This window comes from Pseudochaenichthys georgianus, chromosome 9 (genome assembly GCF_902827115.2).
Source record: "Pseudochaenichthys georgianus chromosome 9, fPseGeo1.2, whole genome shotgun sequence".
Lineage (NCBI taxonomy): Eukaryota > Metazoa > Chordata > Actinopteri > Perciformes > Channichthyidae > Pseudochaenichthys > Pseudochaenichthys georgianus.
Genome location: NC_047511.1, coordinates 37997136 through 38022607, shown reverse-complemented (window position 1 = coordinate 38022607; position 25472 = coordinate 37997136). Strand labels below are relative to the sequence as shown.

At 40.8% G+C, this 25472-nt stretch overlaps 2 protein-coding genes across 2 annotated transcripts in view; both read right to left on the bottom strand.

Annotated features, from left to right (window-relative positions):
* dnah10 (dynein axonemal heavy chain 10) overlaps nt 1-7104 on the bottom strand; it is a 39431-nt gene extending 32327 nt beyond the window's left edge. Inside the window, exons 1-17 of the mRNA XM_034091438.2 lie at nt 6595-7104; nt 5766-5827; nt 5562-5670; nt 5363-5478; nt 5092-5293; nt 4641-4798; nt 4319-4549; nt 3975-4165; nt 3639-3837; nt 3349-3543; nt 3014-3184; nt 1572-1751; nt 1311-1469; nt 854-1020; nt 620-771; nt 373-531; nt 70-277 (exon numbers count right to left, since the gene is read on the bottom strand). Coding sequence (XP_033947329.1) covers nt 70-277; nt 373-531; nt 620-771; nt 854-1020; nt 1311-1469; nt 1572-1751; nt 3014-3184; nt 3349-3543; nt 3639-3837; nt 3975-4165; nt 4319-4549; nt 4641-4798; nt 5092-5293; nt 5363-5478; nt 5562-5670; nt 5766-5827; nt 6595-6826 — 2891 coding nt within the window. The 5' untranslated portion in view covers nt 6827-7104. The remainder of the gene's footprint in view (nt 1-69; nt 278-372; nt 532-619; nt 772-853; nt 1021-1310; nt 1470-1571; nt 1752-3013; nt 3185-3348; nt 3544-3638; nt 3838-3974; nt 4166-4318; nt 4550-4640; nt 4799-5091; nt 5294-5362; nt 5479-5561; nt 5671-5765; nt 5828-6594) is intronic.
* Nucleotides 7105-7174: 70 nt separating this feature from the next.
* atp6v0a2b (ATPase H+ transporting V0 subunit a2b) lies at nt 7175-24539 on the bottom strand. Its single transcript, XM_034091439.2, has 20 exons — nt 23985-24539; nt 22755-22833; nt 22232-22329; nt 21757-21894; nt 21568-21665; nt 18276-18402; nt 17167-17249; nt 16957-17050; nt 14574-14786; nt 13762-13912; nt 13529-13668; nt 13284-13441; nt 12923-13013; nt 12323-12441; nt 12022-12232; nt 11569-11688; nt 11327-11446; nt 11096-11213; nt 8584-8755; nt 7175-8493 (listed from the first exon to the last, which is right to left on the bottom strand). The coding sequence occupies exons 1-20, from the start codon at nt 24099-24101 to the stop codon at nt 8391-8393; spliced, it is 2550 nt and encodes an 849-aa protein (XP_033947330.1). The 5' UTR covers nt 24102-24539; the 3' UTR covers nt 7175-8390.
* Between the last annotated feature and the right edge of the window lie 933 nt (nt 24540-25472).

The following is a 25472-nucleotide window of genomic DNA, read 5'->3' as shown; positions in this document are numbered from 1 at the left end:
TAAAAGGAGGGGTGACTATTACTGCTCACAAAGTAGAAAACTTGAAAAACATTAACACACGGTGATTACCTCAGCACCATCTTTGTAAGGGAGTCTAGCACTTTGCGTTCCCAGTACTTGTAGTAACCTGCCATACATTTGGCATTGCCACTGCTCGTTCCCAGGAGCAAATGTTCCGTCTTAGTGACGAGGGGTCCGATGTCTGCATACATCCTACTCAGCAAATTCACTGTCTTGGTTTGGTCGCGCTCAATACGTTCAAAGAAGTCTTTGACACCTTAAGAAAAAAATGTGGGGTAAGGCAATAAAAATAGGTTGGAATGGAATAGATTCTTATAATAAAATCATCATGTCATATAAATGATATCACACCTGGTAAGTCGTTATCTGGGACGGAAAACTTCAGTATACTGGCCATCCCTATGACTTGCAACTTAGACTCAATCTCCTTCTCATTCATCTGAATCTGATTGACAACTGATTCAAACTTCGACACAGACTGAGAGCCACGTTTGATGAAGTCGTTGATGCCTAAAACCAAACAAAATTGATCCATTTTCAATTTTACTGACATCAGATCACCACTGAACAGACATTTTGGCCCATGTATTCTTCATACCCAAAGATGTCCAGTTGAGTCTTTTGCATCCAAATTGCATCTCTTCTTGGACCGCTGTGATATGTTGTTCCAACATAATGGACTGTGCATCACTCAGGCTGTCCATGACAGAGTGGTAGCAGTTGATCATCTTCCTCAGATCATTGACGTACCTAAAACAAAGGGTGGAATTAGTCAGGCCCAAGATTGCATCAGTGAGTGGATTGGTATTTCGTTACTGGTGACTTTTACTACCTGATAAATTTGTCCTCTTGTAGAGCAATAATTTTAGCCAGATCAGGCAGAGCATGGTCCTGTAACTCAAGGTGGTATGCCTCAGAAATCATTTCCCTGAGTTCTGGAGCAAAATTCACGATGTATCTCACACCCCCCTGTAGTTTGCGTTGAGTCGGTGGGACATCCTTTTAAATCAGACAAAAAGGAGCCATTGAGAGATAGTATATTTGTTATAAACAGTTATAAACTAATAGTGAGAGATACTAGGGCTGTGCGATTATGGCAAAAATCATAATCACGATTATTTTGGTCAATAATTGATATCACGATTATTAAAAAACGATTATCCATTTACTTTGAAAACATCCATTTATTGAAAACAGTTGATTACCCTGAACTTTAAGTATAATTCAACTGAAAAAACTATTGAAAAAATAAATTAAATGAAAAAATAATAGCCCTAAGAGATACATACCAGCTTTGCCTCGACTTGGTTTTCATCGGCACTCACGACCAACAGGGTGTTTTTCATTAGCTTTGGCAAGTTACGTTGTGTCTCAGCAGTCCAGTGCTCAAACTTCTTCACTTTATAGTCTCGGATCTTCAATGCCATTTCCGTATACTTGTCTTTGGCCTAAGCAGAATACAGCAACAGTCACATGAAGGCTTCAAATTGAATTTAGGTGCCTAAAAAAAATATATGATATACACAGAACTATACAGCCGTACAACTCACCACTTTCATATTTTCACACTCCAGCATCTGGGGCTCTTTGAGGAAGGGAAGGAGGGTTTGTTTGATGGGATGCACCAGAGACTGAGCCCATCGGATGGCCCTCGCCACTGGGGGCTCATTCCTAAGAAGGGTTGGTGGTTTGTCTTTCTCTGCCTCAAACATGTCATTTATGCTGTCCACCTACAACAAAAGATACATTGTACAAAAGAGCTTGTGGCAGACAATGATCCCACTTGAAATATTGTTTAGTTGTATATGTTTTTACAACATGTCAAATGTTGAGGCTGTTTTATTGTCTGAAGGTTTAATTTGGATTAATAAACTTGATTTGTCAAAGATAAATAGAATGAAAGTCTCAGGTAATTTATAACTTGAAATTAAGCTCAGCGCAAGCTCAACCAGGAAGACAGTCTTTACTCATTCATTTACTATTCCTATGTTACTACTCTCTCTCCCCTCGATAAGTTATCGGGAGCGACAGCGTCACTCCCCAGCTAACCAATCGCTTCGCTCTATTCTCACAATCCTATCATAGCGCTCCGCTAAACCTTTTAAGTCTGCTCTCCCCTCTGACAGCTGTCAATTCAGGTGACTCTATGCAACCCTCGTCCACCCCTTTTCACCTCCTGTCCCTCTGAATCCAGGGACAAGCTAAGCCACTCCCCTTCAGAGTGACCCCAACTATCCATTCACCACCACCAGTGTCTAGACCCCGGGGCAGGGCCGGCCCTTGGCATAGGCTGTATAGGCGAATGCTAAGGTCGCATCAATCAATGGGGGGTGCCGAAAATTGAAAAGTTAGAAATGTCAACAAAACATTTATTTATTTTATTTCATAACAACACAATTTCCCGATTTTGTATCAACAAAGTATATCTCATTATCTTATACTAACAGAACTACGCCTATATTGTGTACAGCACCCATAAACTATGGCGCACCCCCCCCCACCCCCAAATCAAGTTGAACCGCCCCAGTAAAAACCAGAGGTTTATGTGAAATAGTTCTTTTTTTAAAATAATGGTTTAAGTGTGCAATTATAGGTTTTAATTTTGTATTTGTGTTAATTTAAAATAAATCAAACTCCCAAATGTAGCTTTTATTAACATTGGAATTTACTGTGTAAGCGGCCGCAGGGGGGGGGGGGGTTCTCCCCTCCTGAATGATACTCCCGCACAACGGGGTCTAATCGCCAAAACTCCACTACATTCATTTGTGTATTCCTGGCAATAAATATGTATTCTTCTTACATCAAAACCGTCTCTCCTGATTGAAATAGCAATAGCGTGCAACATTAACATTGCACCACATTGCAAAACCTGCAGGAACTCACTGTCGGTCAACTGAAGCATTGTATTGATCGGATACCATCACATAATGTGATAGTGATTCAAATGTAGTTCTGTGAAATATCAATTTCTCTTGTTTTCAAGGTACATTACCTCTTTGCAATACTGAGCCAGGATGTCGTTAGACTTTCGCATCAAATGGTTGTTGACAGCCTCTCTGGAGACGATGTGCTTGAATTTCAAGAGCATGTCAAAGGCAGCGGCCGAAGAGCGCTGTGTCTTAAACGACTGATCAATAAGGTCGATGGCCACCAGCTCAATAGCCTGAACAGACACATGTGGGAAGTTAATCAGCTTGATAACTAAGGTACAGCAAAAAGAAAATGATGTTATTTTATTTGGCGCAAACTTAAAAACACACTGATACGACAATGCTTAATTCACTTTCATGTTGTATAGCTTCTGAACTCCAGATGTCCCAAACTCACCTGAACTGTCTTGTTAAAGTCTTGCATGATCGTTTTCCAGTCGCTCATCATATGGATTTTGAAAATATCGCAACTGAATTCTTCAATAGGCACAATCAGCCCATCCACTCTGCACAGCACATCATCGATGCGTTTTGGGTCACTGGTCACACCTTTTAGCTCTGGACCAAAGATGTTATAGAACTCTTCCAAAATCTGCACAACACAAATAAAGAAAACACTTTTTCAAAAACCTGAGATATTTTTTTTAATACAGTCTGAAAATCCGTGCAGTATATGTACACACAGACCTGCAAAACATTCAGCAGGTCCTGGCAGATGGAGGCAATGTAGTCGGTCATCTCAAACAGTTTCTTGCGGTCAAATTCCCAGCGTTGATTCCTGCCTGATTCTTCAATTTCAGCGCGCACCTCAAAGTAGGAGGATTTCCACAGGTCGAGGACCTGTTTAGCATCACGCACCTTGGACTTGGCCACTTCCCTTTTATTTCTGTCCAAGCACAGCTCATTGTTAAGTTATAACGAAACCTCAAAACAGCTTATCTAAATAAAGTACTGACAAATATTGATATAATAAAATAGGATTCATTCAACTCTCTCTATAAGTTTAAATGTATTCACACATACTTGAATAGAGTGCTGACTCCGATTATTGGACGCACACGTTCACACAGCCGCCAGGCAGTATGCTCCATGAGAGGGACCATGCGCTCATTTGTGTTGTAGTGGCAAGAGATCATCCACACTACTTGAAGACTGCTCATCAAATCAGGGATGGTCTCAAGGATCCCACCCAAATGTGATGCAGTAGCTAGATTCTACAACAGACAACGGTAAGGTTGATAGAAGTGACGGTGAGGGCAGGAGGACAATTCTGTATACCACCAGTTCCACTGTCCTTTCTTAAAAGACAAATAATATTTCAATCTTAAAAATATTTAGCGGTATTCCTATAAAAAAATGCAGCTCACCGTGAAGTTTCTTTTCAGCGTGGTGAGGAAGCAAAAATTGTCGTCTGCCTCCACGCGGTATTTGGTGAGTGCAGCGACCACTCCTTCCAGGGTCTGAACAATGCTTGAATCTGCTTTAGTCATCACTTCCAGAATCTTCTTCACTACGGGCTGATTGAGTTGCTCACTCAGAACATTCAGGACAGATGCACGCCCCTGCCAAAGAGCTATCTCGGCCAAAGGGCCAGGAGCCTGGAGGAAAATGAAAACTGATGTTCACATTTGTCAATTGGAACACAGTGTATGTGTTTGTGTTGTGGCTGTTTCACAAAGATTCACAAACCTGTGGCTTATTGTTTTGTTGTTCCTCCATAACAACAGTAATCTTAGTCTGCCAGTTCATCAAACACTGCTCCAACTTCTCCACCATCTCTGGGTCAGACAGCAGTACGTCTACCGTTGGCTCTAGGTCTAGCTCAGGTATGTGCAGCACAATCTCATCTGCGACAAAGGTAATGATCTTGAAATTGAACTGTGAAATCAACCCTAATGCATTGAAAACTCGATTTACAAACCAAACCAGAACTTCTTCCCAATAGTTTACAGTAAACAAAGTCCTTTAACAGCAGGGAAAGCGAAGAATATTTTGGGAATGTGAGAATTTGGGGAATACCATGGAATTGTTTTAACTCTTTGGAGTTCAATACAACCTTTACTTGTTTTTCTAAAAGTCAATTTCTGAGAGATTGTGAAATAAAAAACAATGAGCCCATGTTATATTAAATAAATCAAACCTTCAATATAAGTTTGTTGGATAGTTGTCTCAAGTTGGCCCAAAAACTTGTACGTCCTGTGAAGCAACTCATCACGAATGGTGAATTGCCCACTCGGCTTCGCTGGACTCCCCTCTTCTCCCTTTCCACCGCCAACTTCCCCGCTCTCATAACCAGCACCAGTCTCCCTCATCCGCTCGGCAGTCATTAAGGGTATATACATCTGAACACAGAGACATGTCAAATGTATCAAATAAGAAGTTGTATTAATATTATGTTTTTTCGTACTTACATGGACAAGTCTTTGATGCAGGGAAACAAGGGGATCTCCACTATGACGACCAATGGTAAATAGCCTGCCCATCACAAAAGGGGTCTCCTTCTTGTTCATTGGCTGAACAATGGTGTCTATTAAAAACACACATAACAACATCTTGGTTTATCATTTGCATGTGCAATAGAGAGAGAATGATATTGATGTGTCTTCTCACCTTTTGTGTTCCTGATAAAGTAGAACACAGTAGATTTCACAAATTGCTTTGGGAAACCATTTACTGACATATGAAGCTCAATGTGACGAACAACTTGGAGCTCAAGCCCCTAGAAACACAAAACAAGAAATGTCAAACTCATACACAATTGGAAATTACCACAAGAGGAAAACAATTGATTGATCTCACATGTATGGGACTTACTTCACATATCTCTGCTCCACTTGGAGTGCAATCAGCATCTGAAGCATCATCTGTCTTCCTTTCTGTGGGTATCAAGGGTGTAATTGCAGACTAGGTGACCATGTACAACACATTTAAAAATAAAGGACTAAAAACATCCCTCAAGACAAGGGAAAAAAGAGAAGGGAAACATCCTTTTTCACCAAATGTATTCATCAGGATCTGAAGTATATAGAGGCTACAAATCAGTTATAGTCTTTGGTGGATAGAACAGCTTTAACAAACACAACTCGATGACATGAGGATGATTGTAGCATGGCATGAAGTATGGTTTTCCATACAGGTAATAACAACTGATACAAATAGGCCCCCGGTGGCTTCTTCTTGCTCCTTTTACCAACTTACAGTATAACCAGGTTCCTTTTACAGTGAAACACAGGTTTTGCCACTTTTGTAAGGTATTATATTTAGTATTTGGAGATATACTGCAGTAACATTCAAAAACCACCCTGCAGTAAAAAAAAGAATACAAATTAGTTCCATCTAGTTAATCTTTTTAACATTAATGCATCAATAATTATAATCAAGACATACCATATATATGATTTTGAAATGGGCCAATTTGTATATTATGCACTTTTTGTAGGCCTACAACATTTTTTCACTTTTACTTGAGTCATATTTTGAATGAAGTACTTTTACTTGTGACACGAGTATTCCTTCTCTCAGGTCAATTTACTTTGACCTAAGTACAAGATCTGAGTACTTCTCCCACCTGTGATGATCAACAACCTGTGACCCGGATGTAGGCTAATAGCTACATGACAGTCACAAACTTTTGCAAACTTACCGAGTGGAATATTAATTTCAATTTCTTCCTCTCTTACAGTTTTGAAAAACAGAAGACACGATGGCGAGTTTTCATCGGAGACAAAGTCCAAAAAGCGGAGAATGTCTTCTTCTTGTTCTCCATCTCCCCGACCGAGTAGCTCGTCGAAAGGGTTGGGATTTTCGGGCAAAACGAAGCCAGCAGTCACGCACTGCCGGATCCACTCCACCCGTAAATCGTCGTATTTTACCATATTGTTCACCTAGTTAACATTTGAAGAAGTTATTGATTCGTAACTACTTTTTTTTGTTAAATGTCCTTGGAAACTTCATCCTTGTAAGCTTGCGGTAACCAAGCAGCGTATGTAGTTTGGCGTTACCATAGTAACCACCAAACGTCTCGACCTTAGGGAAAAAAGGGACAACGGTCGGATGGGACATTATGATCAATAAGAGACATTGTGTGACCCGGATGTAAGCTAATAGCTAAATGACAGTTACACACTATTGTTATTAATCAGTATCTGAAGTATACACTAAATAAAAACACTTGGAAGGGTAGATGCTAATACAAATCATTTATGGTCTTTGATGGATAGAACAACTTTAAAAAACACAATTTATTATTGACATGAGGATGATTTTCTCAAAGAACATGAACATGGAGTCTTTGTCAATGGATTTTGATTCTGAATATAAAACAAAATGGCAAGATTAGGACTGAATTAGAAGACATGTTACCCCTTCAACCAGGTGGTAAACAAACCTCACTTGCCACAATAAAAAAGCGACCGCCACTTGTGCCAAGAATATAAACTATATTGATCCACTGTTGAACGTTCACACACATGGTTATGACTTTCAGAAATATGTTGTATGTATGTGTTTTGCGAGTGAATTTTCATTAATACAACTTTTTGCAAATTAGCTTTGCATTACAACTTTTGCAAATTAGCAAAAATCTTCTCGTGCCTATTAGTACATAAATCAACGTTATCCAAGAAAGATTTAATACAGCCGGGCAATTGATTTGGATGGCAATCGGGTCTTTCAAAGTAAGAGCTGGGTCAAAAACTGCTCGGAATGTTAATCTGTACAGTATGTGGCCGACTCAAATCCCCATTAACATGAATTTAATGTTTTTAAACACATCATTTAAAAAAATAATAAATTAAAAAATATTTCTATAAAGTATATACACATCTCAGCATCACACACCTTCTCAGATCCTTCGCAGCGTTTTGGTAACATACAGTAAGAACACAAGAGAAACTGAAGAATGATACAGTATGCTGTGGCTGGGTTGTAATTATGTAAGGCAATCAGTGCAACAAAAACTGCCAAAACTGAAATGTATTCATATAAACAATATTCCAAAATTGATTAACCTAGGAACAGAGGAGAAATGGAGGATAATATTATTTTCTTAAAAAGGTAAAGTTTGTTATTTTTTTTAATGTTTATCCTGTCTATATAGCAAACCCCATGTGTTCATTCCTGTTAAGTTATCTCATACTAAAATCACTCAATCTTTTTCATATTTTTCAATGTACAAATGTCATCAACTGTAACCAGGATGCCTCAGTAGAAAATTAGTTTTACGTATACAAGTTACGTTTAAATCTAAGCCTCACATTTCAACCTCAAGTGAAGCAAACTGATGCCGGTGGTACAAAACACCCCGTCTTACATACACTTGCAATTATTGTTTCAAAGATGACAAGAACATTCAAAATCCTCTCATGACTTCTTTAGAACATATCTTTAAAAGCAGCTTTTTGTGGCTCCTTTAACCACCTAACTATTACCAGATTCCCTTCACAGTAAGCAGTCATGTTCAAAGCTGGATGGCAGGAGAGAGAAGGAAAAGGGGCAAAGCTTGACTCCAGTCCCGCTGTAGAATTTATTTTGGAACTCCACCCTGAGGAAGAAACAAGCACCCACTGTGAATATAAAACACGGAGATAATTCAAGGCTCTTTTATTGACACAAGTGGTTATTGTTATCTTACCAGTGCAACCGGAGAGCATGAAGGAATGCAGACAGACCCTCCATTACCAGGAGGATGGAGACAGTAAGAACGGCAAACAGGCAAAACACAGGCACTAGGAATAAAACCCCGAGAGTTGTGTCCATTCGTAGTCCAACTCGCATTACCATGGCCCACAGCACCTCTGATAGCTCTGTGAAAGCAAAGAAAAGAGATTGTGCACAATCAAAGTTACAGCAAAGTGATACAAAGCACATTCAGGCTGATCTCAGGTCTGTGTGGTTCTGCATTTGTTTACTCCGATGTAGACTTCTACTTATGTCCATAATGATGCCAAAAACGTAATTTTCAAGTTCTGCAGATCATTTAATCAGATTTGTTCACTTTTATCACAGGTTAATTATAATTGGTAGTCATATGTACAGAATGGGGTCATATTCCTCAGTTAAAAAGGGAACAAACACAATGTGGTTATCATCTCGCAAAACCTAGACAAATAATGATACTCTTGGGTTATATTTAATTGTGTACACTCCCTGTGTTTGGTTTGAAAAAGGGATCGACTAACTCGGGGGTTCCCAACCTTTATTGTGCCAAGGACCGGCAGATACATTAAACAATATGCATCCAAAACATATTAACAACGTTTAAAAAAGAACCGGTGTCGTTTTTTGGTTTTTCGGAAAAATGGAAAACCGCCGTTATTCAGTTTTTAAACCAAAAAGGGAAAACAGATAAATCAACGTTTTGGTTTTGTTTGTATGATTTAAGGTCCTGTCACACTGTCCCGAAATTGACACCCGATGGACACACGAATATGGAATTTTGAATTTCGCACGAAGATGGCCCCGAACCACACACGAAGGCAACATTTACATTACATTTAAGACATACAACTGCAATGAAAGTACCAAAAACAATTATGTTACAGTACTATGATACTGTACTGATATCTTCAGACTTTATATGTAGAAAATATTACGTTTTCTCCGTAATGTTGTTTCCATAACAACAACAATTTCCTGTCAACTGTCCTTCAAAATAATATATTATATCCTTTTTAGTTTCACAGAACACAAATTGGGTTATTTACATAATATATTTACATGATTTTGTTGTGCAATAAAACAACCCGATGGACACACGATAAAGGAAATGTTCAAATTCGGCTGTGATCGTAGCAACATCGGGCCGTTCGTGAGGGCATCTAAGCCATCGTATGACTGCCGGTGGAGTTTCTCAGGCTCCGGCAGCAACTTCGTGAGCGGAGGCAAAATCTTTGGCATGCCAACAATTTGCCGAAGGACCTTGCGAAGGTTCATTTTCGTGTTGAATTCGTGTGTCAATTTTGCCCTTCATAAGGCCATCGTGAGGGCATCTTGTTATCCTCGGTGCCATCGGGCATTCGCCCCGATCAGAGTGAATGTGAATGCACCGATGATAACACGAATTGACAAGATGCCCTCACGAGTGCCTTGCGAAGTTGCCGCTCACGAAGTTGCTGCCGGAGCCTGAGAAACTCCACCGGCGGTCATACGATGGCTGAGATGCCCTCACGAATGGCCCGATGTTGCTACGATCACAGCCGTATTTGAACATTTCCTTTATCGTGTGTCCATCGGGTGTCTCTACACACACACACACACACACACACACACACACACACACACACACACACACACACACACACACACACACACACACACACACACACACACACACACACACACACACACACACACACACACACACACACACACACACACACACACACACACACACACACACACACACACACACACACACACACACACACACACACACACACACACACACACACACACACACACACACACACACACACACACACACACACACACCCCTTGGTGACAGGACATCTCCTTCATAAAACTAATAAAAGGGGGAGTAATCGGGCAGTTCGATGTGTGTAGAGGTGTGTGTAGAGGTGTCTGTGGTTAACACGTAGCAGCCTGCAGTCACTCTTAAGCTGTTCTGAAGAAGGTAAACACAGCGAAGGCGGTGCGTAAAAAGGCACAGCTCTCGGCGCGCTGGTGCTGCACTTCTCAGAAGCGGAGTACACGTCCCGCTGCCTCCTGATGCTGCCTGCAGCCATTTCATGAAGTGAAGGAGGTTTTCCTTCTATAAAACAGCTGCGGGCAGCAGATACCGTGAGAGTCCCGGACATGAATTCATAGATTAAGGCAGACTGGTTTACTCTCCTGTTTTGCCAATCCGGTGCTTAAACAAAGGCAAGTTTATTTATATAGCACTTTTCAACACAAGGCAATTCAAAGTGCTTTACAAAAAAATGAAAGACATTAAGAAAATGGCATTTAAAATCAGTCATTAAAAAGAAAAGCTAATAAAATCCCGAATCCCTCGGAACATCATAAAAGCCATTTTCAACGGTTATCTGGTGAAAGATAAACCAGGCTACTGGATGAAATAATATGACTGGTTCCGGTCCGCGGACCGTGGGTTGGGAACCCCTGCTGTAAACTATCATACTCACGGGCATGTGCCAGGCTCAGAGCCCAGAGCCTGAGGTAGGAGGCTGTGTTGGAGACGCATCCCAAGCAATACTCTATAGTGTGAATGGCCTGATGAAGGAACTCATCTCCAAAGTCAAACTATGACAAAAACAAAACAAAGTCAATGAAGGAACTAGTGACAAAAATCAATGGTTGCTCATTAGCACGTTTAAGATGAACAGGTAACTATCTAGTTGTGTGATTAAGCTGACCTCCTCTGTCGGGCGCTCTCCACTGGTGGAGAGATCACTGTGGTCGCTGCCCTCCTCCATGTCATGAGCCCTCATCAGGTAGAGCTCCTCTTCACTGTTACGCCGTACACGCTCATATCCCTGAGAACACGCAGAGAAGTTACTCAAACCTTTAGATTTCACATTCAGAGATCAAATATTTGGAATAGTATTTCACACAGTATGCAAACGATCACACACAGACATGCACTTCGAACTCTCACCCTGTACATCCCTATGCGGTTGCTGCCGTTGTGAAGCCAGTAAAGGTAGACAGGTTTCCCCAGGAGTAAGACAGGCACGGAGAGAACAGCAATGACCACCAGAAACTTCTGCAGGCCAGTCTAGAAGAAGCAAACAACATATTGTTATGATCCGTCTCGGTGACATCTCCATATTTTGTTATATTATTTTAAAACACATTTAATTCGGATTCATTCATTTACATTGTATAGTTTTTACTGAAAGCATATTCAAATAACGTTGTGAAAAAACCATAGCTTTAATCAAAAAACATTTGATATATAACTACATATTGTTCATTCTAAATAAATACAGAGCAAGCTCTCAGTGACATTTAATGTGTGTTTTAAAGAACATTAGACTTTATCACTTTACTCGGAGATAGGACATGCTTTACACTGTTGCAGAAATTGTGCTTTATATTAGTTTCTCACCTGTCCTGGGTAGAGGGGCTGCATTCCGTCCCCCTGCATGAGGAACATGTTTATGAAGTGGATGAGGATGCTTGGAGCGAGTCGGGAGTCCTTAGCAGTGAACACCAGCCACTTGTAGATTATCATGAACGCCAGGTAGCCAAAAAGACACAGCAGGAAGAGGAGCTCAGGGAGAAATACCAAGTAGAGGTTGTACTTCTTCTTGAAGTGCCTGTTTGTGATGACAAAAATAAGACGGGCTGTTAAAAACGATATAATCAAACAAACATAAGTGCATTCAATGTAAAAAAATGTTACTTACAAGTGATTATATGTGCTGAGGATGACCCCAAAGCTCATGTGTATGATGCCCAATATTACTGACATCTTCATCTTATACGAGTTCAGAAATGTAAGCCGGTTGGATGCCAAGTTCCAGATCTGTGCACAGAAAGATGACAGATTGTATTTTTATATTCTATAAAATGTGATTTTGAGTCCAGGGATTTAACACAATTCATTGTTTCCACACAAGGGTGTGAAATATTTGACCAATTATCAAGCCAATAACTAAGTGTTTACGAATACTGATCTTATTTACTGCATCAGCACCAGACATGCCAATTCCACATTAATGGTTGTTCCTTTGTCATTATTGTTCTTACTGATTATTAATGAATAAATAATTAGCATTTGCTCAAATCCTGATTTTAGGGAATTATTGTCAGTCGAAAAGGGTGCAGCTGTAGAGACAGAATAATGGACTTGTGTATGAGTGCATGTGAAACTTTAAGTGCACATCCTGGAGATGTGTATGATAAGTATGATATTTGCTCCATAACAACATCACAATGATGAGAAGCAATAAGGCCCATCTTGTAAATGAGGTTTCATTCATGATGACTAGTCCTTCAATACTCACCGGGTCAATTCCCAGAGGATACGGTCCAGTGAAAACTCCCGTAACATTTGGATCTAGAGTGAGAAAACGATTCCCACGGATATCAGCAATCCTGTGGGAACACACACAAAACAGCCTTGTCTCAAATGAAGGTCAATGTGAAAGTAATCCATAAGACTTCTCGGTTTTATTTCTTAAAACAACTATAGTAGGTTCTTTATAACACTTCTTCACAGTAAATACTTTCTTTGCCTGCTTAGCTGCTTATACTGTTACAATGAAGAAAGAATTCCTTCTCGGCGGCAGGTCTCCCTTGTAAAAGAAATCGTTGATCTCAATGGGATTCTTTGCCTGGATAAATAAAGGCTACAAACAAACTCACTTCCACACCCCCTCTGTGAACATGGCCTTCACACTCCATCCAGAACCGAAGATGTTAAGGGACTTGGAGAAGCAGTCGTTGTAAATCAGGCCAGTGTAGATGGAGAACAGGCCCATCATCAGGATGATATAACGCCCCTCAAAGAATGTGTTCCAGATCTGCACACACATCAGTTACACTTTGAACATGCTGTATGTCACACAAATGAGTATCAGGTCAAAAATAGCTTTGGAGTACTCGCTCACCTCATTTCTGGTGTTTTTAAGTTTGCGGTTGTTCTCGTACAGCACCATCCAGAGAGCAAACAGAGCCATGATCGCTCCATGGCCCAGATCCCCAAACATCACCGCAAACAGGAATGGGAAAGTGATGATTGTGAAAGGAGCTACAATTTAGAAGGAGGACAAATTAATTTTTCTGATGTCTACAATCACAATCATGTTGCCGTCACATAAGAGAAACAAAGGATCCCACTCACCGGGGTTAACTTCTCTGTAATTGCCCACTCCATAGGCGTCCACAATGTTCTGGAAGCCAGAGGTAAATTTGTTGGTCCTTATCAGTGTGGGCGGAGCGTCGTTGGTGGGGATGCGATTGACAAAGGAAGGAACCGTCGATCCGCTTTTTCTCTGAAATATCACACCATAATGTTAGCATTTTGCAATTAAGGTAATTGTGGCAGCAGGGTGTGGTTAGGGCGGCGGCTGCTGGAGTGAAGGGAGTGGCTCGGCCCAGACAGCTGATCGGAATCAGGTAATCAGTGCCGGAATAAAAGCATGTCGTAACCTGGTTCTGGTCTGTGTTGCAGTAGGCGGGATCCTGGAAGGTGGCAAAAGGACCTGTGAAGGTTGCCACACGGGCAACGTTGGAGACCCGTGGATACTTTTGTTTGGAGCTAATAAACGCCTGTGTTACACGAACCTGCTCTTTCCCTCCATATTTGAACCCTGTGTGAGCGGAGAGGCTCACAGTAATATACCATGTCTTGAAGCATTTAGCAAAAGAAAAACAATACATGCAGATAAAAAGGAAACCCTCAGCTTTATGTATCTCTAACCCAAATACACACTGTCCTCTACAGCCTGCAAACTGAATGAATGGTGGCTTTTCAGAGCCCTCCTAAAATCCTGTCTTAAAACTAAACGGGGATAAATAAAAGCAATGTCTCATTCAGTAATCTAATGATAACAATACAACAATTCATGGAGCAAATGTCCTGGTTAAATAAACAGAAAGCCTGTGGTGGAGGCACAGTCAGAAATAGAGCAGTGCTGTTTGGAGTTTCCTCACCGATCCTTCTTCCAGGGCCCTCTGCAGTGTGGGAATGTCATCGACAGGACACCACACCTCAGCAATCAGACACTTGTTAGTAACGTCCAAACTACACAGGTTCAGAATATAGTAGATGGCCTTCATCTTCTTGACCTGGATGACCCAGGTGTAGACGGATTCTGAGGCCTTCATCAAAACCTGCTTCAGGTAGTCCTCCGTCCTGTGGAGTACCTGCACACGGTGAGAGGTAAACGGGATGCTTAGTGGTGTTCAGAATCTAAAAGATATTCAAGACTTTCAACATTTACAAACCTTGACCCTTTTTTTAAATGTACATGAACAAAGAAAAAAATGCACTTATATTTTAAACACAAAGCTTTTGTGAGTGTTTTTACGTGTGTATTATTAAGATTAAGACAAAGAGCAGAGAAAGAAAGGGGAGTGGATGAAAAAAAACATGCATGAAAGAAAAAACCTTTCCAGCCGAGGTCTCATGTTGATCATGTGCTACAGGGGGTGAGTGCAATTCTATTTTTTCGTCACAGTGGGTTAAAGCTACCACATTATTCACTCAACAGAACCCATAGCTGCCAAGTCTGGCTCAAATAATTGTATTGGGTTCATATTTTAGAAAATAAATCAGCCATTTTAAGATTCAGTAAAAACACGGCAATGTGCAAGCTCGTGTTGGATGTTTCTTGAAACTGGGAAAAATAACTCATTAGGCGCTTTCGCACCGGAGTACTTTTCCCAGTATAGTTCAGAAAAATGTTGTTCACACCAAAAAAATCCGGAACTAGAACTTAATTCGTGAGAACCTTTCCACCCCCTTTTCAGTCCCTGCTAGAGAGCAGGTACTTTCATGGGAGAAAAAGGTGCCCACTTCCCAACTCCCAAAAAGCTATGTGAAGCCGCCATTTTATTTGCTCGCATTAGCATTATTAGCATTAGCATTAGCCCAGCGCACCAACGGAGAGAGACTAACTTATGGCAACACAAAATAAAACATGGGAGCGGTGGAGTGATGAGGAGATGACGGTGTTCTGGTGATTTACTCAGAAGGCCCCCCAACTCCGGGGACTTCCATCCGGGGAATTCCGGTGGCAGTATACGCCGTGAAGTTGTTTGCGGCCTGCCAGTAAACCCAAAGCAGAAGAAGAAGTGACGTCAGCGGCTTAATTTGCCTAATCCTCCCTCAGGGACTTAGACCCAATTTACACAGGAACGTTTGCGTTTACGCACCGTATGCGTTTTCAAAAACGTCTTCCGTTCACAAGCATTAGATTCATTTAACGTGTCCGTTCACACGAGACCGCTGGAAACGCTAGAAACGCTGTAGTACATATGCCGGGCCTGTAAGTGGCGCTGGTGCCGCCACAAAAAACACCAAAAGCATCGAAGAAGACCCCGGAGCATGGTTACCATGGTTGCCCTTCTGTTTATTCTCCACGGTGGACGGCGTGTGCTCCTGCTGTAAATCTCTCCGGTAGTCCACCAGCAGATGGAAAAACACCCACCTCTCCGCCTCTTCCAAGGGACGAGAGGACCATGCGGCAGAGTTTCCGTTAAAAAAAAATTCCGCCGGTCAACATGTCCGTTAAAGTTTAAATCTTCTGGACAAAATTAGAAAAGTGCCGGTCAGAGATCTTCTTTGTTATTTATTGAGCTTTAAAACAAATTCATAATGACTCTATATAATAATATAAGAATAATAAACGGAGCAGTGTTTCCCTTACCATTGTCTTGGAGGGGCGCAGCGACCCTGACTTTATTACATTTGAGTTGAGTGTTTCGTCAACTTAATGTGTTGCTTAAAATAATACGTCTGCATACAGTATGTGACAATGTAACTAAATGTTGCACGGCCAGATACGGCTCGAGAAGCTGACTCAGATAAGGACATATTGTGATATCGATATCTGATTGATGATGTGATGTCAGTGTGATATGAATGATAAGTGCGACACGTCGGCGTGTATTTCCTTTTTCCTGTAATATGACTTGATAGATTCAAACTCCGCACACTGAGCTCTGATCGGTCAGCAGGCGGTGCTTTCACTGAGTTGATCTATTTTCTATAGACGCCGGAGGCGGGCAGCGTACAAAAAAAAGTTATTTAGCCTTCCCAAACCTGAGCCTCACGCGCCACCTATGCCCGTATCGTCCTCGTGTAAACGGGGTCTTATTCTGAGTTCATGAGAACTAAAGAGTTCTCATGAAGTACGGCAAAGTACTTGGTGGGAAAGCGCCTCTTGAGAGCTCATTGTTGAAAATGATCAAGCGTATATTTGAACAGTATCAGATGTCAAGCCTTTAGCAAATGACTGACAAACTGCCAGTTTTCCAGTCACTGTTTAGACATCTGCATAATTAGATAAATATAAAATAACAATAGACATACTGTGTGCAGGTCCTGAATGCGAGTTCTTAGTCCTTCCACAACATCATTTCTCTCCTCATTGCTACTGGGATACGGATACACGTGACAGTGGTAGCTGTGGAGGGAGAAAAGTAAGTTATTAACAACTCATCACTACAACTAAAAACAGATGGCAGTCATTTTCTGTCAATAAAAGAGCAACAACAAAACAAAGTATTGTGGAATAGTTACCAATCACAGATCTTCTTCACTTTCTGTCCGATCTGGTCTCCCCAGTAAGAGATGAGGAACACCACACGTTTGGAAGGCTCCCCCTGCAGATAGAGAATGAAAGGAAGTGTTATAAATCAATGAAAAGGCCCCGTCGCTTCATCCATTAATAATACAATAAAATAAATGGGCCCAGAGTAAGTGATTTTACAAAATGACCTAAATGATGTATTAATGTTGGTTTGTAACATCAAGCTGTTCATTTCCAAAACATAGGAATTAGGAGTCATTTGTATTGAAGGATCATTTATTTTAATTTTTCGAAAATGCAGCAGGAAAGCACAGCACTACTTGATTTTTTTAAATCTTAATGTCAGAAATCCTCTTTGATCACCAGTAACTCATGCTTATATTGCTTGTAAATATCCTGACATTCCAACAGTGATCAGTTGCAGCCTTGCATGACTGCCTTCTAGTCAAGCAGAGGAAATGGATAAGTGGATTAAGCTGTCTCTCTTTGTGAACAGACAAGATCTCGCTCTGAACAGCAGATTTATGCAACGTTATCTTCAATTGTGTCCGTTTACAGTTTTTAACAAATTGCTTTTGGCCAGAATGGCGGGATTTTTATTTTTACATCTAGAATCACTCATTTTTTTATCATGCTAAATTGCTGTCATATCAAAATGATTGAAATGTTAACAATACAAACTGCATTGGAATATTTATTAATGTAATAATATTGTACAAAAGTAAATGATGGCACAAAAGATGTATGTGTATCAGCTTAAGAATTGTTTTAAAATGCACAATAATGTTGCTCTTGACTAAAAAAATATATTGAAGAACAGAATTGATGTCCCCCAAAAGTCCTTTTCGTTTGCAGACATAGAAGTTAAGATCCCATCTGTTTCTTAGATGAGGCCCAATGTGTGTACATTAAATATGTTTGTTATCTTGATTCAAATGAAGCTCCCTGCCTCTGAGGAACAGAGAACATATGTCATGCACATATTTCTTCAGCCTCCCTTGCTGATATGTTCATCCGACACTGCAATAGGGAGAAGACATAACAAAAGTAATTCAACTTTAGCCCAAATCAAAGCCAATGTTAGCTTTGAGGAACCTACTGTGTCAGGGTCTTCCAGATACTCCTCGACCTCTGCGTAGCTGAGGATGGTGTAGCCTTTACACACTCTCCAAAGCATTCGCTCAAACGCCTGGATCTTTGTCCTCTGAATAAGCCCCGAAATGAACCTGCGAGAGAACGAGCAAAACATTCACAAACCAACCTTTTGTTGAAAACATCAAACGTCATTATTTGATGACACAATAACATAAAGTATAAACAAAACATCTTAAACATTTGATATACTGGACAAATACAAAATAAATAAACCTGGGCACAGTTTTTACTTTTGCAGGTTAAACTATTAATGACACAGACGAAACTGCTCAAGGGCGCAGCATTGCCGTCTCACTTATCAGCACAGTCAGCAGAACTAATCGCACTAACAGAGGCATGCAAACTGGGAAAAGGGAAGACAGTTAACATTTACACAGACAGCAACTATGCTTATTCATGTGTACATGTGTTTGCACAACAATGGAAAAATAGGGGGATGGTAACATCCACAAACAAACCTATTACACATAAAGATGTAATCCTATCACTTTTGGATGCAGTACAACTCCCTAAGAGAGTGGCGGTCTGTAAGTGTGCAGCACACGACTACAGGGACGGACCCAATTTCCACAGGGAACCGGAAGGCAGATGAAGAGGCTAAGAAAGCAGCGCAAAGACAGTGACCAATATATTTCTGAAAATATGAAACACATTGATCATGACATCCTAAAAGACATGCAAGCGAATGCACCTGACAAAGAAAAGGTATACTGGAAGAAGAAGTTGTGTACACAGAATAAAGAGGGGTTGTGGGAAAGTACAGAAGGCAAATTTGTATTACCAAAAAGCTTATTTCGATATGCAGCTATATTGAGCCATGGGTTGGACCACGGCTCAACAGTGGGGATGGTGGAAGTAATACAGAAGATATTCACAGCCTATGGCTTTACAAACTACTCTATAAAAAAAAATGAGTTTAGCATGTTCTGTGTGTGCACAGTATAACCCTCAGGGACAGTTCAAACCAGAGAGGTAACACACCGGAGCCAGTATCCATTTCAGCACATTTGCATGGACTTTATTGAACTAAATAAATATGAGGGAATGAAATATTGTCTAACAATCATTGACATGTACTGTACTCAAAATGGATTGAAGTTTTTCCAACTAGGAATCCGGATGCATTGACAAATCACATAATCCCACGTTTTGGAATTCCGGAAAAGATCTATAGTGATAATGGCACACACTTTGTAAATAAAGTAATTCAGGATTTGACAGCTGTATTTGGAATACAATTAAAACGACATTGTTCTTATCATCCACAATCAGCAGGGTTGATGGAAAGAAATAATGGGACAGTAAAAGCTAAACTGAAGAAGATGTTGGCCGAGACAGGGAAAACATGGATGAGATGCTTAGCACCAGTGATGCTAAGCATGCACATCCTACCTAGTGCTAGAGGGCTATCACCTTTTGAAATGTTATATGGAAGACCATATTATCTGCCTGAGTTAAAACCATTTGTAAGAGAGGACGAGAGTATGAGTGAAAACACAGCAGAATATATGGCAAACATTTTGAGAAGAAAAGAGATCACAAATGTTATTGTCCCCTCTGCACAGGAAGTACCTGACACTACACAGACAGTGAAACCAGGAGAGTGAGGCCCATTCCCAAACCGCCCCCTAAACCCTACCCCTACCCCTCCATTTGCGCGTTCACACGGAGGGTCCGCCATATTGAGGGCTGTTCCAAAGCAACGAGTGTGGAGGGGGAGTGGGCTATCAAGCCCTCAAACAGCGAGTTTGCAGCGGTGCTGACTTGAGACCGGTCTCTACCTGACCGGAGTCACGCTGTGTGTGTCCGTCAGGAAACACGCTGTGTACAAGTAGTTCCAGCAAACATAAACATAAACTGCGATGTTAACAACCTCATGATAACCTCATATGTTTTAACTTAGGATCATACCTGTGTTTAGTCGAGAAAAAGGTAAATGTGTGCATTTTATTATAAAGTTGTGTATATTTAAAAACTAAGAAGCTTATAAACATCAGGTTTAAAACTAAAAGAGCTTTGAAACACAATGAAAGATTTTTGGAGTTTTATTTGAGTTATTCATTTAAACTTTTTGTCTAAAAGATGCTGATTTGAAACCGTTGTTACATACAGTTACGGCACTTCCTGTTTCTGCGGAGAGAGGGGAGGCCGTCCCAAAGCTTGCTGCTGTATTTACTCCCTCCATCTGACAGGAGGGAGCCTCGTTGAGCTGCGAGTGTGGCTACAGACGGAGTTCACTCCATCACGGAGGGGTAGGGTCGAGGGAGTGGTTTGGGATTGGGCCTGAGTGTTCACCAGAGCGATAAAGAGGAAGAGCTGGCACTCGCCCAAGTGGGAGGGTCCCTACCAAGCACTCCTGTCTACACCGACTGCAGTTAGAGTGGCGGAGAGACCATCCTGGATACATCTGACTGTGAAGCCGTTTAAACCTAAAGACAGAAACTCGCCTCTACTGTGGTGAAGTCTGGCTACAAAGGGAGGTGATTCCAATAAGGGCACTTGTCTCAAACCAGTGAAGAAACCAACAGAACCCAGTAGAATTTAAAGAGTGGACGTTAGCAGGGAAACAGTAACGGGTCTGAGTGATAGAAACTGACGATGTATCAAAGAGAGAGAATTAGGCCATGGCATCCATTCGGATTACATTAAAACATGTGCCTATACAATCTACCTACCTCAGCCGTTTGGGTACTTTTGTATATGAATTTTTAATCTTTATAATCATTTGTATTTTCCAAGTTCTATGTTATTCCGTAGTATAAACAGGAGGGATATGTTGGAGAAATACTGTTTTCTCCACTCTTTGGGTTGTTTTAATGCACTGATATCATGTGTGGCTCTGAACTGTGTATGACCTTGCAGCTGCCTCTTCTTGTGATAGGAAGAGGCAGGGCATTTCAGGTTGTTGATATTTATGAGAAGACAGACTTGCTGTTATCTCCTGTGGTTTGGACGATATAAGCCTGATGTTTTTTGCTGTTCCTTTGAGCAACATACCCCATGTGTGTGAGTTAACCCATATCCTTTGTATGTGATTTATCTCTGCTCCTTCTTGCAAGAGTAAATTAGTTACCTGATCATTGATTCTCAACCTGGTGTCGAGTGATATTTTTTCTAACACTTGCCTAAACATTTAAACTCCAAAGCTCAGAGATTTACAGGGATGAGGGTAACATGTGCACTTCTTCACCAACACCTATAACGGGGGTTTTCGGGCTGCAGACATCGTTCCTCACCCCAATTTGGCTCCAAGTCTTTGCATGCTGCTGTATTCCAGCATTGTGTCTTTCTCAAGGAAGGGAAACTCCTCATACTGAGCTTGAAGGGGCTCTCGCTAAAGGTAAAGAAAAAAAAAAGGGTTTAAGAAAAAAAGTCTAAATCACAAGTTCAGATGTATGAGGCACGTTACAGAATGACTCACTAACCTCCACTGATCTCTGCACAAACGTGCGTGTGATGCGCAGCATGTGTGTGTACTCTGTCAGCTCCAGAAGGTTCCTCTGCAGCTTGTCCTTATTCCTGGTGACTTCACCCAACTCCACTTCCAATCTCTGCAGCTGCTCCTGCACACACACACACACACACACACACACACACACACACACACACACACACACACACACACACACACACACACACACACACACACACACACACACACACACACACACACACACACACACACACACACACACACACACACACACACACACACACCACACACACACACACACACCACACACACACACACACACACCACACACACACACACACACACACACACACACACACACACACACACACACACACACCAAAGTAATAATAATTTAATTACTCAACTATGTTAAATTAGTTAAAGTGGTATTGACTCACATAATTGATACGTAACATGAAACTGACCATTATAGACATGATGTGCTTGGGTAAAGGAGCTACTGGGTTCACGTCTCTTTCTGGGAGTGAAATGTCGGCTTTCTTGACTTCCCTCAGAAGGTACCCTGTTAAGAAATAGATAGCCAACTTTGTAAGACACACAACATTTGTTTCATTATGTTTTGTTTCAGCGCTTCCAAACACCATGAACATCCTTTTGATAACAATGCATTTGAAGCCAAGTCCAACAGAGCGGTACTCTCTTCTCCTAATCTAATAATAAAGGGATTCGTTAATCAAGGACAGCATTTCATTCAACTTAATCTACAACCAGCTGACATTTCTCATGACTGGAGGGTCATTGGCTCTCAATTGAATTTAGTGAAACCGTCTTCTGTGGCTTCTTGTACTCCCGCTTCACTTTTGCCATCTCATAACAGCTTTATCGAAACCTTTCTGGGGCAAAATCATTTGATTTCATGCCCAAAACTACAACTTAATGAATAGACTTTGCCTTACTGGAAAACTGTAAAGATCAATGTATCCTTACCAAGGATCCTCTCCATCTCTTCACATTTCTTTATCTCATTGACGTGTTTCCGTTGGAAGGTGGTAACACTGGGATTGAGCTGAAAAGGTGTAGGAGACATATACAGTCAAAAGTCATCATTGATACAATTAAAGTCAAACACATTTTTTCAGTACAAACCAACATAAAATGAACATACAGTTACCACCTGTACGGTCCTTTTTACAGCAGCACTTTAAAACACCTCTGATCTACATGGTATCTATGACTTGCATGCATTCAGTGGCAAAGTTTACAGCAGGCCATGTAAAGTAACTAACTGCAATAAGTACTGTACTTAAGTACAATTTGGAGGGACGTTAACTTTACTTAAGTATTTCAATGTGTTTCTACTTTGTACTTCTACCCCACTACAATTCAAAAGTTAATAGTGTACTTTTACTCCACTACATGTATTTGATACATTTAGTTACTTCATGTTGTGAAGTATAATCAACACTTAAATCAGACTTTAGTTACACCTAGAGTACATTCACAGTCAAACCTGCAGTATATACACAGTCATTAAAACCAGCTGCACCTTTACCAGCTTTGATAAACACATTATTTCATCAATAACTATTATCAAAACATATATTTTTCAGAAGAATTGGCCAATCTGCATAATGAGTACTTTTACTTTTGGTACTTTAAGTATATTTGGATGCCAACACTTTTGTACTTCTACCTGAGTAACATTTTGAATGCAGGACTTTTACTTGTAACAGAGTATTACTACACTGGTACTTCTACTTGTACTCAAGTACAATATCTGAGTTCTTCTTCCACTACTGACATTAACACATGCAAAGTTGTGTGCATTATATATTTCATTTTAACATATGCTAAATATATATTTAATAGATGTTCTGTGATTGATAGTTAGACATCAGAGACCATCAGAACTTAGCAGGACTACACGTCCAGTATTACAGAGATAAATCTTGGTCAATTCACTGTTAACAGAGTATTTCCTACACTGTGGTACTTCTACTTGTACTTAAGTACAATATATGAGTACTTCTTCCACCTCTGATGATCTATAGGCTATCTATGACTTGCATGCATTCAGTGGCAAAGTCTACTTTGGTAAAACCCGCCATAGTCGCTTCGACCAACAAACAGGTAAGACATTTGTCAAGTCAGGAAGAACTTTTAAAGTGAGTCATGACTTTGTTTCAGCAGATTATAACGGGTCTTTTCGGTACTTACGTCTCTAAACTCCACAAGCCCAAGTTCTCCAAGTTCACTGATGCAGTCGTATGCGGACCCGGACTGCAGGAACAGCTGGGCCAGACACATCTCTTCCCCCCGGAGCAGGGAGCACATTTTGACAGTCTGCTTGGTTGTTTACCGAGGAGCTAATACAAGCTAACAACTGCAGTTTCCGGCAATACAAGCACATCAAGGGCGATGAGTGATGACCTTCTTCGTGGTGATCATATTCTGGTGATGATACATTATATGAATTGCATGACGCTGACTTGAGAGAGCTATTGCTACAGCCGATGCTGTTCCTGTTAGCTAATGGGCTAGCCGGCTATTACTGTGTTGTTAATACCCGGATACAAAACTTGTTCCGCCGAAATGGAAGCAGAAATGATGAGGCGCCCGGTATTACCACCACTGGCATAGCTCATCCACACATCTAATCACGACTCCTCTCATCGTTTCTGAAGTTTTCAGCAGACGTCCGCTTGTTATCTTCATAGTACTCCACGTCACTTTTCTCCACACTGTTGAATATGAACTTCCACAGCAGTGAAGGTACCTTTGACCAATCAGCAGCGCCCCCTGGAGTCTGCGCACTGCGCCCTCAGCGTTTAAGCCAGCCCTGCTGAAGGCAAACATTGACTCAAGTAATTTACTTAAGTACAATTCGAAGGTCCTATACTCTACTTGAGTAGGTCAACGTTTCGCTTCTTTGTGCTTCAACCACACTACAATTCAGACATGTTATCAATATTTAAATCAGACTTTAGTTACACCTGGAGTAAATTCACAAGCTACCCTGCAGTCAGGGGCGCCGCCAGGGATTTTGGGCCCCATGAAAATATATCACATTGGGCCCCACCACCAGGCCCAGGCCACACCAACAAAGCACAATTGCTGTAACCACACCTCCAGAACCCAACCCACTCATTTATGCTTTAAATAACTCTACCTGTACAGACTTGCATCTATCTTGTAGTCCAATACTAACTGCACAATATTTACTGACACTGAGCTGTGAACATATAACACTGTGCAGACGTGGAACATTCTATTGCAGTAGAATTCACTATTTGATATAAGACTAACATTCCTGACAATAGACCTCAATGGTCATCTTTTATGGTGTCCATGCCTTTTTAATAACATTTTTGAATGGAACATTCATAAATCTAAATAAATATAACTTAAATATACATGACCTCTTAAATTAAAATAAAGTGAACATTAACACCAATATTATAATTTATAAAATGCTATAACAAAGAAAATAACATAAGCAGCATATTTTTTAATTAAATATACCAACTACAAAATAAGCGGGTATTAAAGTGTAAACGGACAACAAAACAGAAATGGGAGTGGAAAGGCCTGATGGTGGTGCTAAATCAGAGCCTATCACCTGTTCTCAGTTTTTTTTCTCATCATCTTGTGTAGTGATCATAGGTAGTGATCCAATATCGTTACCATAGCCTTGCCCTTTAACAG

Coding starts and splice junctions, on each gene's coding strand:
- atp6v0a2b (XM_034091439.2), bottom strand. CDS start 24,101: ATGTGCTCCCTGCTCCGGGGGGAAGAGATGTGTCTGGCCCAGCTGTTC. Junction 12,233..12,322: donor CTCAGCACATATAATCACTT/GTAAGTAACATT, acceptor CATCACAAACAG/GCACTTCAAGAAGAAGTACA. Junction 8,756..11,095: donor TCTGAGCCTGGCACATGCCC/GTGAGTATGATA, acceptor TTGCTTTCACAG/AGCTATCAGAGGTGCTGTGG.